Below are 17,401 nucleotides of genomic sequence, written 5' to 3'. Positions count from 1 at the left end.
GGTTTCCTCCGGGTGCTCCGGTTTCCTCCCACAGTCCAAAAACACACGTTGGTAGGTGGATTGGCGACTCAAAAGTGTCCATAGGTGTGAGTGAATGTGTGTGTGTGTGTCTGTGTTGCCCTGTGAAGGACTGGCGCCCCCTCCAGGGTGTATTCCCACCTTACGCCCAATGATTCCAGATAGGCTCTGGACCCACTGCGACCCTGAACTGGATAAGGGTTACAGATAATGAATGAATGAATGAATGAATGTACAGCTCTCACAGTGCTGAGTTATTAAAGCTGTCACTGTACCTTCATTAAAAGCCTAATTACATTTTGTGCTCTTGATAAATAATTAGTGACAAGGTGTTCCCGATTTGAATGATACACAGTACATCAGTAACTCATTATAAGGCTGTGTTTAGAAGAAGGGGACATTATTAGTTAAATTCTGTGTCTCACTGAAAGAGAGAAAACACACAAAAGCAGGAAATACCCACAAATAGAATGAATACACAATTAAATTAAATGTTTACTGTGTTGTATTATAGGTGTAGATCAAGTTCTCACAAAGAAATATAACAAAGAGTGACTTGAATATACTGTTTATGGAATGAGCAAATGACCCCCAAACTGTGGATACAATGAGCACCCATTTCAGAGTGGAAACGTGAACAAACACATTTAAGACAAGATAAAGCATTTAAGACAGTTGTACACACACATGGGGGACAGTGCTAAAGCTAGCATTAGCACTTTCTGTTGAGTATAACTGAGGTTTAGTACTGGGAGATAAATGTGAACATTCTTTCCAAATCAATAAAATATATGACATCAATAAAATTCAACATCATTCCAGACGTTACCATAAGTGTATACTTTATAACTAGCACAAATATGTGTTTAGTGTTTTTCAACTTAGTAATATTCCACTGCAAAACGTTTTCACACGTCAAAGCTAATGTTAAAAAGCTTTAATTCCGTTTCCTGTTGTTTACACAAAAGAAGCTTTTGCGTTCCATTAAAGGATTGCGCACGTTTCACTTACATTTTAATTCATTTAATAATCACATGAATAACGATCACAGCCATAGTTTTAATATTAATACGAACACAGAAACACACTGTGTAAATATTCTCGCTTGTGTTTTGCTGCTGGACAACAGACCATAGCTACTTTATACACTGTACTTTTACATATATTTAATATTTAATTACATGACATTGTATTCAATGCTGTCTTTGTAACTAAACATGCAGTTTGTCCATGTTCTTAAAGAAACATTTATGAAAATAACCATAAAATATAGCTTTATTTCCCATCCCTAGTTTGAAATCAGGTTGTGTTTGTGTGGATGTATCAACTGGAAATATATTAACACAAAAAAACATTATATTTTCTTCAAAAATAATAATTCTTCAGTAAGAATGATCTTTATTAGACATTCTTAATAACACTTAATGGATCGGTACAGGTGCAGCTGCTCTTTACCGAAGACTGAAAGCAGCTGGGTGAAATTCTTCATGGGTTTCTGAAGTGTGTGAATGATCTACCTGTTCCTCTAGTCTTCCCTCATTCCTCCGAGTGTGTTAGAGAGAGAAGAGCTGGTCCTGAGCGCTCTCCTGTTTCTGAGTGGACTGAGGGAGCTGACGAGGTGTCGATGCAGAAGTCGGGGTGTTCTGGGTGGATGGGAGGTGATCCACTGCCTTAGCTCTCTGCGCTAAAAACTTGTCAAACTCTGAAGAGAGGAAACAATTAAAGCAGGAAAAAAGGAAGAAGGGGAGAATGGTCATTAAAGGGTGATTTGAGTAAAGAGTATAAGAAAGAGTATAGGAGAGAGAGAGAGAGAGAGAGAGAGAGAGAGAGCACTCACCTTCACTGGTCACTCCTTCACTGTCCTCAGCACCGTGCTGAAAAGCACAGACATATTATCACCATGTATGTTCAATGCAGCATATTATGATGTCGTAACAGAAAGACATTAACTGAGTCCGAAATGGCACCCTATTCACTAAATGATTCACTATTATAGGGAACTGAATTCAGGAGGGCGGCACAGTGGTGCAGCAGGTTAGTGTCGCAGTCACACAGCTCCAGGGACCTGGAGGTTGTGGGTTCGATTCCCGCTCCGGGTGACTGTCTGTGAGGAGTTTGTGTGTTCTCTCTGTGTCTGCGTGGGTTTCCTCCGGGTGACTGTCTGTGAGGAGTGTGGTGTGTTCTCCCTGTGTCTGCGTGGGTTTCCTCCGGGTGACTGTCTGTGAGGAGTGTGGTGTGTTCTCCCTGTGTCTGCGTGGGTTTCCTCTGGGTGCTCCGGTTTCCTCCCACACTCCAAAAACACACGTTGGTAGGTGGATTGGCGACTCAAAAAAAAGTGTCCATAGGTGTGAGTGTGTGTGTGTTGCCCTGTGAAGGACTGGCGCCCCCTCCAGGGTGTATTCCCGCCTTGCGCCCAGTGATTCCAGGTAGGCTCTGGACCCACCGCGACCCTGACTTGGATAAGCGGTTACAGATAATGAATGGATGATATCTGTTAGTGTACATGGGTTGTACACTACTTCATGCAGTGCACAGTGGGATTGTTTGAGTGCCCTGAAAATTGTCCACTATATTTTCGGACACTATTACAAAATGGCGGAACCCCAAAATAGTGCACTATATAGTACATAGGGCAAAGTTTCCGACACAGCAATATATATATATTTCAGTACATAATTACAAAATCCCAAATGATAGTGTATAACCATTTACAGTTTATTGATACAGTCTCTATCAACTATAGCAGTGATACCTAAGGGCCACTAGATGGAGCTAGCACACTACTTCAGCTTTACACTTCTTATCTCCTGGCAGTACACACTGAAGCAAGCACAGACTGAAATTCTGATCTATGTGGACTGCGGCAGGAAATGGTAAAGAGTTTAAAAGGCAGTTTACCGGCTCTTCAGTCAACCACTTCTCAATCTCAGTCATAGCAGCTGTCCGCGGTGCTGGCACCTAAACAATAAAGAGAAATCACTCATATAAAAATTATTCACAACAAATAATACAGTCAACATTATGTAATAGAATATGCAGCACTGTGTGGAACTATATGAGTAACACATTTCACATCGTGCTGTCATATAAAAAACCTTGTGACTACAATTTCAACAGCGCTTGATCCATAACTACCACATTTACCTTCTAAATATTTAACGAGTAATAGTCCAACAGACTGAAAATAATATTCATTTCCCACTGTTTTAAACGTCTAATTAGTTCAGTCATTAAACAGTAAACTCATTCAGAGTGGTCTGAGTAACTCACAGTGGAGGTGATAGGAACTAGACCTTTGAAGAGTTCAGTGCTTTTAAAAGCACCTCGCCAAACATCGTTTAATGAAATAATAACAGTATGAAAGCTCTAAAGCTCCAGTCTCACACTTCAGACGTTTGGGATTTAGCCAGTCATCTGCCGAGCGCACATGCTGTAATTTAACAATTATGAACCAGAGAAACAGACTTAAAGCCTGTGATCCAATGTTAAAGAAGAACCATACGGATATAAATGAATGTAGCAGATATAGGAACCTGATATGAATTACAAATAATTCTATAAAAATATATATCCATAGAGAAACCCTGTTCTTCCAGCTCCGGGTGACTGTCTGTGAGGAGTGTGGTGTGTTCTCCCTGTGTCTGCGTGGGTTTCCTCCGGGTGACTGTCTGTGAGGAGTGTGGTGTGTTCTCCCTGTGTCTGCGTGGGTTTCCTCCGGGTGATTGTCTGTGAGGAGTGTGGTGTGTTCTCCCTGTGTCTGCGTGGGTTTCCTCCGGGTGATTGTCTGTGAGGAGTGTGGTGTGTTCTCCCTGTGTCTGCGTGGGTTTCCTCCGGGTGTCTGTCTGTCTGAGGAGTGTGGTGTGTTCTCCCTGTGTCTGCGTGGGTTTCCTCCGGGTGATTGTCTGTGAGGAGTGTGGTGTGTTCTCCCTGTCTCCTCGTGGGTTTCCTCCGGGTGCTTCGGTTTCCTCCCACAGTCCAAAAACACACGTTGGTAGGTGGATTGGCGACTCAAAAAGTGTCCGTAGGTGTGAGTGAATGTGTGTGTGTATGTTGCCCTGTGAAGGACTGGCGCCCCCTCCAGGGTGTATTCCCGCCTTGCGCCCAATGATTCCAGGTGGGCTCTGGATCCACCGCGACCCTGAACTGGATAAGGGTTACAGAAAACGAATGAATGAATGAATGAACCCTGTTCTTCTCAGATTTACACTGATTCAGACATATGCAGATTCACAGGTCATTGTTGAAGTTGGGAGAATGTATATATACAGTGACCTCTACACAGCTGGCAGCAAACTACTTTCAGTGACATAGGATTGAGTTACACACAAATTCTAATAACAGTTTTTACCCTTCTCCTGTAATGTTTCAAAGATATAAAAGTTGGCTACCGCAAAAACTGCATGCTGTGCTTTAATGGTTTGTTCAGGTCTTTGAAATCATGGCTGAAGAAAAGTGTAACCTCGAGCGGTCCTGCACCTCCTGTACAAGACGATTCATTTTGCATTTCATGTAAACGATTGAGAATACAGTGCACGCACTCATCAAAGAGCAGAGGCGCCTCAGGGGGATCAGATGTGAGCACTGTGTTACACGCTCTGTGTACATTCTTTAACGACAGCTTGTTATTTTACAGCCCCTTTATTTACATGGCATCAGCTCTGTGACATATATACAGAACATCTTCTTACTGGATCGGATGTTTTCTGTTTCCACGGTTTACTATTTAAACAAAGTAATCAGAGCAGTACAAAAGCATACACCAGTTAATGACTTCTTTTAACCTACAGTTAGTACATTTTCCAAGGGGTTTGTATTGAGCCACGCAGCTAGAAGCCTGGAGTGCAGATTGTGAAGTATGCATCACAGAGGATGGTCTGCTCAGTGTAAGATGGAGAGTGCCAGAGAGCATCTTTAAACTGGTCTTGATTAGCTTCAGAATCAACTCATTAAACCCCAGCTGATTATCCACAGATTCAGAGGCTTAGCTTTGTACAGTGAACACAAACCTCATCTGCTGAGTGACGTGCGACAGTGTTTTCCTTAATACACAGTTTATATATAGGTCCATACACCAGAACATTATGACCACCTCTTTGTTTCTACACTCACTGTCTATTCTCTCAGCTCCACTGATGAACAGCATAGTCCATCTGTTGCTGTGTATACTTTTTATATCTCCCTTTCACTGTCCTTCAAAGAGTCAGGGCCCTGAGAGGACCACAACAGAGCAGGTGTGATGTGGTGGTGGATCATTCTCAGCGCTGCAGTGACACTGACGTGGTGGTGGTGTGTTAGTGTGTGTTGCGCTGTAAGAGTGGATCAGACACAGCAGAACTTAGAGAACAGACAGTGAGTAGGTACCAAGAGGTGGTCAATATTTTATGGTTGATTGGTGTACATTGTCCATATTGTTTCCAATCACAGTGATAGGGAAAGGTAGTCTTTCCTCATAAAGGCAGAAGAAGAAGGGTGCCACCATTTATTTACGCTAGTGTTTTTTAGGGGCCATTACGCTGGGAATCGGTAGCACGTAAAACTGTTTAATTAATAAATCTGTGGATCCTCTGGATTATGGATTGTGATTTAAGGCTTGTTGCACGGAATACAGAGTAAGATTACAGAATATTAATCATGGAGTGTAGATAGAGGAGTGTGGAAAGCAGATAATGAAGTAACGGAACATGGATCAGCGTAAACCCACCAGGTTCTCACTGTACGTGTCACTGTAAATCCACTGAGACTGCAGAGTCCAGTCTTTTGCCTCATCCTTCACAGAGTCAAGCAGGCACAAACACAACGGATTAGTTTGTTAATGCGACACTAACATGCTGTTGGTTAGTACATGGTTAGTATATTTATACAATTAGATATAAACTATTCCACAATTCTTCACTGTAGTTATTGCTGCCAATGCACATATATCAGTACATTAACTCAGAATCAATTAACACTGACCCCTCCAGTGACCTGAAGCCGAGTGTCCAGCGCTCCAGCCAGACCCTCTACCGCACCCGGGTCTTCATACCTAACACTGCAAATACACACAAATATATACATATCATACGCTATGTCAGAAACCTCTTCAACCAGATCTAGCAAAGTCTAACCGCTACAAATCTCACACTGAAGACTTTTGGGATTTACCCAGTCGTTTGCCAAGAGCTCATGGTGTAATTTAACAGTTCCAAACCAGAAAAACAGACTTTAAAGCCTGTGATCCTGTTTCACTGCTGTCAGACTAGAGCCATATGGATATAAATATGCATAGCTTAATGCGGAGCATATGCACATTGCGTTTGTACAGGCCTATACGGCTGTGTTCTTTCATCTGTAGAGAGGTTGAAATATCACAGCACGGGAAGGGTAATATTTACTCTGCTCTAATAAGCATAATTCAATGTATAAAACGGTTTAGAAATATGCTTAATTTATAAATACATCTGATTTACATGTGTTAAGGCAGGGAGAACACACCACCGTATAGCAAAGGGATACCCATTATGCTGTTATATAAAGTAATAATGAAGAAGTCTGTGGTATGCAAACACGGCGTTTAACACAACTGTGATTGCTTCTATTTTTACCGACCAACTCTTCTCCCCTATTTATTCATGGTCAATTAAAATCTTATTACATTCATTCTCAATATTTTACAGCATTCTCATTTAATTAATATTAATATTTTGGAATAATCTACAGCTCTGTTCATCACTGAAAAAGTAGTATGAAGCTTGGTTGGAAGTATCACATCATAATAATATGTTGTGTATTTGCAGAAGATACTGACCTTTTGAATGGTAATGTATGTGGGTAAGAGTTTACCTTTTTCTTTGTTCAGCTAAAGAACTGCCTCTCGTCTGCGCAAACATATCAAACTCTTCATCTTCTGCAGTAGAAGGGAGCAAAAGAGAAAGAGAGATACAGATAGAGACAAAGATAAAGATAGTGATTGAGATTATTAATAGACATCAGCTTGAAAAACCAGAAAAACATAGAAAGAATTAATGCACAGCACCCACTCACCTGCTCGGGCCACTGTATTGGATGGTTCATGGAGCAGTGGTTGACTGACAGGTAGAACAGGAGCCTGATTGGCTGATGGTGTAACAGGATTGAGGTCTATAAGATTTCCAGTGTCCTGTGGGATATGTAGAGAATATCATCATTATATACACTATATAATCATTTTTAATACAATATATATTTGATAGCCAAATTTTCTCCCTAATCATAAGTCTTCCCCATTAATCGGGACTCCACCAATCACACGGTGTCCTCAGCCCTCACTGTGAGCACATGCTTCCTCCTATACATTAGCAGCAGTTCACATGTAACACCCCTGGACATCTCCAGGTGCAGTAAGAACACATAGACTGCTCAGATCTGTTAAATCGGCTGGCAGACACACATGCTGCCTTGCATTGCGCACAATGTGGTGAAAGGAGATGGGAAGCCATCTTCAACATCCAGAGATCAAAGCCAAATGTGCTCTCTTGGGACCCCTGGCCTCTTAAGACTGAGGCATCATCGGATTATCTCCCAGTGTTTTTACCTTTCATCATAACACATATTCATTCATTCATTCATTATCTGTAACCCTTATCCAGTTCAGGGTCACGGTGGGTCCAGAGCCTATCTGGAATCATTGGGCGCAAGGCGGGAATACACCCTGGAGGGGGCGCCAGTCCTTCACAGGGCAACACACACAAACACACACGTTCACTCACACACTCACACCTACGGACACTTTTGAGTCGCCAATCCACCTACCAACGTGTGTTTTTGGACTGTGGGAGGAAACCGGAGCACCCCGAGGAAACCCACGCAGACACAGGGAGAACACACCACACTCCTCACAGACAGTCACCCGGAGGAAACCCACTCAGACACAGAGAGAACACACCACACTCCTCACAGACAGTCACCCAGAGGAAACCCACGCAGACACAGAGGGAACACACCACACTCCTCACAGACAGTCACCCGGAGGAAACCCACGCAGACACAGAGAGAACACACCACACTCCTCACAGACAGTCACCCAGAGAAAACCCACGCAGACACAGGGAGAACACACCACACTCCTCACAGACAGTCACCCGGAGGAAACCCACGCAGACACATAGAGAACACACCACACTCCTCACAGACAGTCACCCGGAGCAGGAATCGAACACACAACCTCCAGGCCCCTGGAGCTGTGTGACTGCGACACTAACCTGCTGCACCACTGTGCCGCCCTCATAACACATAATAATAGTAAATTACTGTTGAAGACACATAACAAATGTAGTATTTAAGAATGTAAATGTACTTGTCCTGTTGTCTGCCGTTGCGTAACGCTGAGTCTTTCAAACCTTTCAGAGCAAAAGAAAAGAGTAAATTTAAGAGGGACTGAGGGAGAAGAGGGAGCACTGATTTACATTATTTCAAGACTGCTGGTGTTCGTGATGTGGTAAAGACTTCTAATATAAATTACTGCGGTGGCAGTGGGATAATGGCTTTAAAGAGAAACCCTAGGTACTGTTTATTACCACAGTCATGTGACAGGTTATTACACAAGCCCAATCTCATCATTACATTACACAACCCAGCACAGTATTCTGTAATTCACATAGTGGGGAAGTGCAAGAAGTAGCATAGATTGCTAAAAACGAATAATGCTCCATATAATATATTAAAATACAATGCAAACATTATGTTTACTAATGTACAGCTTACAGCAGGTGTCAGAATATATATATATGTGAAAAATAACAGATGGACCAGTAAAAATACTTTAAAAGCTTGTATTTAAAGCTTGTATTCTGCCTTTTTCATAAGGGTTCATATTTGAATGGAATACCTCTCGTAGCGGATGAAAGCATTGTTTAAATCGTCATTGATAACAAGCAGCTCTCCTATAAACTCCTCATCACACAGTCTGGGGATCAGCTCCACCACTCTCTGCTGCATGCTTTTACACACCGAATACAACTGCTGCTCACACACACACACAAACACACAGAGGATAGCACGTTAGGTTTATAAAACTGATTGTAGTCCACTTGTAATTGATTCATACTCATTCAAGAGTAATGAGAGACAGGGACAGGGACATAGACAGTGAGTCAATAAGTGAAGGTGTGAGTAAACTAAGCTGTAAAGGAGGAAGTGAATGAGTGAGTGAATGAGAGAGAGGGTATATGCAGGCTCTAGTAAGTGACATAGTAAATGTAGGATTCAGTGAGTGAGTGATTAAGTACCTGCAGTAGCTCTTTATCTGATGGTGAGCACTCTCCTGGCTTGAGCTGGTTCAGCATCTCTGTCATTACAGTGAGATTTCCCTTCACTAGGTCTAACTCTGTTCTTAGCTTTTGTTTCTGAGACACACACACACACATACTGTTCACAAACATTACTACTGCACCACAGTTATCCACAACACAATGTTATTCACTCCAATCCACCTGCAATGCTCCGTGACTCCTTTACTTAGACCAGCAATCAGTACAAGGGAGGTTTAAACATAAGCCAGTGATGTGAAAAATATGTAGCCAGAAAACAAAGGCTTAACCGACCATAACACCAAGCTCTTAAATTCCTTCAATCGCAAAGCTGTGCAATATGTGCGTGTACCTGTTCAGGTGAGATGAGAACAGGTCCCCCGTTTGTCTCGGGAGGCTGTGGAGTGTGTGTGGGTCTGTGTGTGTGGCTGGGGTTTTCAGTGTTTGTCCCCGAAACAGCAGGTGCCGGATCCGATGGGGCTGATGTGCCATTCTCTGGGATGCTCTGAAAATGTTGACAATGCAGAGAAATAATGTGTTAATACACAACCAAAACATGTCAATTGATCAGGGCACCGACATTTTCTAAATGGCTCAAAAAAAGCAGAAAAAACTAAAAACTAGCACAGTATTAAATGGTGTATACAACACAACTTGGCTGTTTGACTTTGTGGTAAAGGTATAACTGTGTAACTTAGATATAAGATTTATTTTTTTCTAAATACTGAACAATCCAAGGGTTTGTGAGAGTGTTGTACCTACAAGAGCTCATTTTTGCAATGCACATTGCTAGCAATGTAATAAAGCAGACCCCGGAGTCAAGGGGAATTATTTACTGTGACTATGACAACGCTGCCCCAGTGTAACCTTCCACCTGCTGGCAATATTTGCTTGTCATAAAAGAAATATTCTCTTCATTCAGCTCCACCCTGTTATCCGTCATCATTCATGACGACAAAGACCTGTTATCTATCTAGTCTCACGTACTTTTTATGACTCGTTTCTACAAAAAAAAACATCAGCTCAGGTGTAAAAAGAGCTGACAAGTACCTGATTTACATTAAAGGAAAAGTACATTTGATGTAGCTCTACTGTGGTCCTGTCTTTACTGAAGTTCTCCAAGCACAGGGCCCTTTAACAGAGTAAATCATAAGGAAATGTTAACAGCAGTTGGGATTTACCCTGCTGGGTGTGTGTATGGGTGATAGAGCATCCAGGTCAGTCATGGGAAACTCCAGTCCTCTTCGTTTCAGATCGTCATAAACGTTCACCACTCCAGATAGAGAGGGAGAGTTACGGAAGGCATCAGCCCAGGCCTAGAAGAAGAAGTGATAAGGCAGCCATTACAATTTACAACAGTACTTTTTACAAACGGTAATGGGATTATTTGAATTATTTCTGCCAACATTTTTTCAGAAGCACGTAATTATTAAAAAGGAGTCTCTGCAGTAACACAATATTTTCAGCTGGGATCCATTTTGGAACATTTCTATTAGTAGGATACTGATTTTCATAAGGGCGGCACGGTGGCGCAGCAGATAGTGTCGCAGTCACACAGCTCCAGGGACCTGGAGGTTGTGGGTTCGATTCCCGCTCCCGGTGACTGTCTGTGAGGAGTGTGGTGTGTTCTCCCTGTGTCCGCGTGGGTTTCCTCCGGGTGACTGTCTGTGAGGAGTGTGGTGTGTTCTCCCTGTGTCCGCGTGGGTTTCCTCCGGGTGACTGTCTGTGAGGAGTGTGGTGTGTTCTCCCTGTGTCCGCGTGGGTTCCCTCCGGGTGACTGTCTGTGAGGAGTGTGGTGTGTTCTCCCTGTGTCTGCGTGGGTTTCCTCCGGGTGACTGTCTGTGAGGAGTTGGTGTGTTCTCCCTGTGTCCGCGTGGGTTTCCCCCGGGTGCTCCAGTTTCCTCCCACGGTCCAAAAACACACGTTGGTAGGTGGATTGGTGACTCCAAAGTGTCCGTAGGTGTGAGTGAATGTGTGTGTGTGTCTGTGTTGCCCTGTGAAGGACTGGCGCCCCCTCCAGGGTGTATTCCCCACCTTGCGTCCAATGATTCCAGGTAGGCTCTGGACCCACCGCGACCCTGACTTGGATAAGCGGTTACAGATAATGAATGAATGATTTTCATTATTAGTCCTCAATCTCAAACACAACTCCAACTCATCCCAGCATTAAATGGTTTTTCAAAAAATGCAGTCACACTGCTCCAATGCTGGGGAGCTTTGTAACCCTCTAACCAACACCGATTTAATCTCATGTGTGGCTCTCCCAGAGCTTCTTAATCTAATGACAGCACTGTTCTACAGACATAATGTGTTAGGCTCTGTGTCCAAAATTGAATGTCTGTTTCCACAATGGAACAGAGACAATGAAAACAATGATTTTTATGAATTATTAAGGGTGTCTAAAACCTTGTAGACAAATCATATTCCTGACACAGATGTAGGTAAAGATAAACATTCATTTCACAGATTTCTCTGAATGTTTATTCAACATAAAAGCTCATTCCAGTGGAGCTAGTCCTGAAACTGGCAAACTTCCACAAGCAGCCCGACTTTAAGAACAATGCTGCTTTGTTTTCAAAGTATTTCTTAGAAAAAACTTTGAATACAAACAAACCTGAATAAGGCTTAAGACTCTGTCGTGTAAGATCATGGGGGGGTTGTTTTTGGGGAGAATGGTCCGCACCAACACTCCCTCCACAAATTCCCTGCTGCAGACATGAACATGGAAACGATGGCCACAGTTCTTCACACACGTCTCCAGAACCTGCAGAGTGCACAAAAAATATTAGTGATTCATGAATCTTGTGATTAAATAACTATTCCTGACAACTGTATCACACTGGAACCATGAGTCACACAAAGGAAAGTAGAGAAAGCCAGAAATAGAGAGTAAAGAAGAGTGAACACTTGAATCTTACAGTCAGTGCCAGCATGACTTCTCTGAAGTTCTTATTTCCCACAATCTTCTTCTTTATGGCTCTTATTGCATCTTTGGGTCTATAAACACAATCATCAACATAAATATCTAGTTCTCATGGCCAACAACAATAACCAATCACGCTCACAAACACAATCTTGTAGAATATTTTGTTAAACATGAGTGAATGAGTGGGTGAGTGAGTGAGTTACACTGTTGCTATGAGGTGATTTACATCACAAAAGATGTACCCATGGGTATTGAAGTAATAACCTTACCCCTCATCTGTCTCATTGATGATGTCACAGATTTCCATGTTTATGCCCCAGTCCTCGGCCTGTAGGGCGGCGCTGGTGGCTCTCTCTGCACAAGGCAGCAAAACAACTCATAATTAACCAATGACACAATGATATACAGCTTTTGTACTGATATCAAGTTTAAAAACTTGCCTACAGTGCACTTCTCTTTAGTTTTAGTCACAAGTCTCGTTAGAAAATCAACATCCAATCAAAAATGATTAACATCTGAAATATGAACAATGTTCCCAAAGAAAAAAGATCAATGCAACATACGATTATTTATTTCAGAAACCAGAAATCCTGCTCATAAAAGGCATGTAAAAATCAAGACTTCTTAAAGCATTGCCATGTTGTGCTTGAGGAATGTTTACTGTCATGTATTTGTGAGTTTTGAGCCTTGTAAGTGTCTAGCCTTGGGCTCTGAACTTGTAATCCTAAGGAGGCTGAAGGCGGTTTTGCTCTGATTCAAAAACATACAGTCAAGAACATTAGGGCCTAAACCACACCCACTTTATTACTGTATGTATCAAAAAGAGTTGTGAAAATTACATCTGTTGTATCCCATAAAAATCCACAGAAACATATCTGGAGATCAGTTAGGTTGCTCATATCACACGATTTTCACTATTGGTTATAGGATATATTAGTATTTGAGTTAAGGGTATTTTTGTTTACATTGAACCACGCAACTAGCTTTAGAAATCCACCACACATTTAGAAACTCTTTACTGCAACAGGAAAAACAAGGAAGCGTTTAAAAAACAAAGAAGCATGAGCTCAGTTCCTGGATTAAAACTGCTTATTATTAATGTGATATCACTGTACAAAATAATCATTGCTCATTTAAAGGCTTTTTTGTTAGTATAAGTGGACCTATCTCAGAAGAGCATGATATTCTCTGTGGTGTGCCACATGGCTTTGCACTTGGTCCACTTTTATTTTCCATGTTTCCACTGGGTCAGATAATTGCAAAACATGGGGCCAATTTTCATAGCTGTGTAGATGACACACAGCTTTATATATCTGTTGCACCAGATGATGTTAATGCCATAGAAAATGTGACTACAGTAGTCCCTCGCTACTTCGCGGTTCGTGGTTCAGCTTTCGCGAATTCGCTACTTCGCGGGTTTTTTCAAGGGGTCTTATGGCCGCTATATTGTGGATATTGAGGGAAAATCTAGGAAAACCGTGAAAGATGAATAGCCAAAAGTATTTTTTTATTATTATTTACATGTATTAGACGAGGCCTGTAGGTGACAAAATGTATAATTTACAAGTATTTCTGAAATTTACTGACGCTAAATCACAGCTTAGGAATGACTCTATTAAAGAAATTAGTAGGATATCACATGTAGTTCCAGCTGAAAAACATTATAGAATGACTGTTTAATGCAAAGGGTGGGTTTTTAACAGCACAGGGAGGGGTTTAAAAGTCCAAATACTCGTTAAATACATTAAAAACATATCTTTCCTCTACATCGTGGAAATTCGTTTTTCACGGGTGGTCTTGGATGCATTTTTCACATCTCCCGCGAAAAACAAGGGATCACTGTACTTGTCTACATAGCACTGTCAGATGTATGAACATATACATTTTAAAAATGAATGAAGATTACAAACAGAAATAACTGTAACTGGCAATGAAGCTAAAAGGAAATAAGTGTAGAGCACAAAGGGAAATTTAGCCAAAAAGAAACCATGGTTTACTTTGGTTTAAACTTTAAACTGTATATTAATAAGATCATTAAAACGGCTTTTTATCATCTAAGAAATATATCAACAGTGAGACCCTATCTTTGTATCTCTGCATTTGTATTTTCTCACCTTACTGGACTTCCTAAATCTATGGTAAAAAAAACTTCAGTTGGTGCAATACACATCAGCAAGAATATTAACCCACACTAAAAACATTACATCAGACCAATTTTTGCCTCACTTCACTGCCTGCATTTTTCCTTTAGAATTTATTATTACATTTTATTACTATTTTTTTTAACAACTGTTATACTTCAGCACTACAAACATGTTGGAATAAGGACGTAATAATACATTCTTAGGCCTATGTGTGTATGTTTTTATTGAGAAGGGGGACCTTCTGTGCAACAGTCAATTTTTAGTTTGTGAACATATAGCAACTGGGTTATGGTTAATATTCCTAATATTCTATCTTTCTCTCCCTCTCTCATTCATCCTAAAGTTAACATTAATACCATAAATGCCTGGAGTTTCTCAGAGTGAGTGTGTGCAGAGGCAGCTGACTGTCACATGAAGGAGGGAGGGAGGGAGGGAGAGGGGGAGAGAGAGAGAGAGAGAGAGAGAGAGAGAGAGAGAGAGAGAGAGAGAGAGAAGGGGGGGAATTAGGGAATTAAAAGGCCCCACAGAAAGTTCTCAGCAGGTTGAAACTCATGTGAGCTCTGTTTGGTTAAGATCACATGGGACAGGGCTTATTTCCTTTGTAAATGATTCCATTTCTGGTTTATACTATTCTTAATATAAATGTATTTGTAAAGTGACGTAAGGCCTATAAACTGCACCAGTAATGTGAGAAAGTCAAAGAACACTTTTAAATGTATGTGATGACCTGTTAATAGGCATTACATAATTAATTCACTCTTCAAGAGATATTTTTAAGGATGTTAGCTGTAAGAGATTTGCCTTTCAAATTGGAAATGGATGTCAAACACCAAAACTGGACTTCTAGCGAACATACAAGGCCCGATGTCCCATCAGATAAACAGCATTTATATAACTACAGTGTCCATTCTTTGTAAGAAGATAGCATCATGGGTCTAAAAGTAGGTTGAGAAGCTGTTATTGAAGCCATATTTTGGATTACTTAGACCACAAAAAGGTAAAAATATTAAACTTGTAAGGGTGAGTTTACACTTGTCAGCATTGGGTTGATTTAAATGGGATTAGTCGTTTAGTGCATTTCGTTGGAGTAAGTGTGAAAATCTTCCATTCGATCTCTGGTGCACACCTTATTTTACCTGTGTTTCCAGTTGGTAAAAAGACCACCAAGAATACACAGCCCAGGACCCGCACTGCATCAACCCCGATAGGTGAATTAAACCCAGCGTCCATTGTTCTGACAACTAGCTCACACAATATACCTCACACATCACTTTGTTTGTTTTTTTCAGCTGTAGATTTGAACCCTAAACAAACCAGGACTAAACGTAACAATGCACTCTATAGCTGAACTTTGGAAGTGTCTACTAAAGAGAAGCTGTAGTGAAGACAAAGAGGTGGATATCACTACTATGACAATGCATTTACTTATTATTAAATTTGTTGTTAAACAGGTTTTCTGGTTTTGTTCCTTCTAGCACTGACAAATGAAATATGTGGTACTATGCATTATACCATTGTTCCTAGTACTGTAAATTACGCCTACACAATTTTATTATTATAATTATTATTTAGATGCTATCGTGGAAAAATGTGTCAATGTTAGTTTAATAACATTAGCTGTATACTAATTAGCCTAGCCGTATTAGCATTAACTAAATACTTCAGATAACTGTTATGATGGCTGGCCTGATTCCACTTTTACATGTGTATTTATGTACCTTTTGAACCACTGGACTTGATCTGACAGGATTTCATAGTGATACATCTCTTCTGGACGCTGATATGTGGAAGGATAAAGTAGTAAAATATGTTTATGTAAGGGAGGTGTTTGTGTAATAATAACCTTTAGAACCAGGATGAAATTGATTATGTGGGTTATATAGAAAATGGGCTGGGTTAAGTATCTGAGGTGAGATTAGGGGTTAGAGAGAGAGAGACAGGCTTTGATTTAGATTAACAAGGTTATATATGAGTATGACACAAGTTTAGAAAGAATAGCAGTTGTGTTTTTTCAGTTCCTTATCCACACAAGCAGTGTAGACGTTGGTTGTGTTGGACACGCCCACTGGCTGCCTGTAGTGACGGTTGGAAGACAACACTACTGCCGTTGGAAATATTAAATAAAATGCCAAACGAATCATTTTTTTCTGGTTAGAAGCGGTGTTACGATGTTTACTAGCTACTATGAGTTGTTCTCAAATTAGTGAATCAAAAAAAAAAATTAATAAAACTCAACTCACTCAAATAAATTCAAGTCCGTGCTCTTTTTTCTACCGCTAGCGTTTTCAACAGTCATTTTCGCTAAATATTTCCCACTAAAATGTATTTAATCTATGAAAAGGGATGTTAGCTGAAGACACTCACGGATACGCTGTCCAACCGTGGAGGAGAAAGGGTTCCCGATTAAAAAATCCATGTTTTGTTCTTCAGAAAAGCGCAAAAATGTCCAGTTAATGGAGTTTACTCATAAGTCTCTGCTCAGTTAGTCCGCCGGTGGAAGCGCGCGTTCACGAGAACTGAACTCTGAACGGGCGGTCACGTGAAAGTTTAGGAAGTAAAGCACTGGGAGCTACGGTCCATGGTCAAATGGTAGACACCAACATTTCCTCACTATTCTTTTTTTTTTTTTTTGTTTGCTGTAGTTTGGACTCGGACTCTTCTGTTTGTATTTGATGGTAGTTGACCATGTAAACTCTAGGGTCAGAAACTGATGTTATCACAAACAGCACTCAATCTCACTCAAAATGAACTGAATGGCGCCGTACATTCTTAAAGTCAGCGTTCCTCAATACAAGGCATTATCAGTAGAACTGGAATGATATCATTAGTGCACCATCCACTCCACATGGATGAGTTGGAGTGGTTTTTTGGGATCCAGAACTAATCGTCCAACAGTACCTGTGTTAACTAGTTTTCTTATGACTGACTGCCATCATTTCCTCACAACAATATGCAGGTATTTAATCTAAAGTCTTCTGAAAAGAATATTGGACTAGTTCATGCAACAAGGCTTAAATTTTTGTTCATATAAGTTCATTCATTCATTC

General features: G+C 40.9%; 1 protein-coding gene across 2 annotated transcripts; it reads right to left on the bottom strand.

The window, feature by feature from the left end:
- Positions 1 to 526: 526 nt before the first annotated feature.
- On the bottom strand, positions 527 to 16,960 carry LOC136691199 (target of Myb1 membrane trafficking protein-like). Of its 2 annotated transcripts, XM_066663598.1 has the most exons (16): positions 16,719 to 16,960; positions 12,480 to 12,564; positions 12,203 to 12,281; positions 11,899 to 12,048; positions 10,466 to 10,600; positions 9,637 to 9,789; positions 9,264 to 9,380; positions 8,864 to 8,997; positions 8,333 to 8,375; positions 7,042 to 7,156; positions 6,841 to 6,904; positions 5,974 to 6,049; positions 5,720 to 5,785; positions 2,917 to 2,976; positions 1,856 to 1,892; positions 527 to 1,720 (listed from the first exon to the last, which is right to left on the bottom strand). In XM_066663598.1, the coding sequence occupies exons 1-16, from the start codon at positions 16,768 to 16,770 to the stop codon at positions 1,572 to 1,574; spliced, it is 1,515 nt and encodes a 504-aa protein (XP_066519695.1). In that variant the 5' UTR covers positions 16,771 to 16,960; the 3' UTR covers positions 527 to 1,571. The 2 variants fall into 2 exon arrangements, with proteins under 2 accessions (XP_066519695.1, XP_066519696.1); XM_066663599.1 differs by lacking the exon at positions 5,720 to 5,785 and having other exon boundaries at positions 16,719 to 16,958.
- Between the last annotated feature and the right edge of the window lie 441 nt (positions 16,961 to 17,401).

The sequence above is a fragment of the Hoplias malabaricus genome, chromosome 3, assembly GCF_029633855.1.
Source record: "Hoplias malabaricus isolate fHopMal1 chromosome 3, fHopMal1.hap1, whole genome shotgun sequence".
Taxonomy (NCBI): domain Eukaryota; kingdom Metazoa; phylum Chordata; class Actinopteri; order Characiformes; family Erythrinidae; genus Hoplias; species Hoplias malabaricus.
This window is presented reverse-complemented; position numbering and strand designations above follow the sequence as displayed.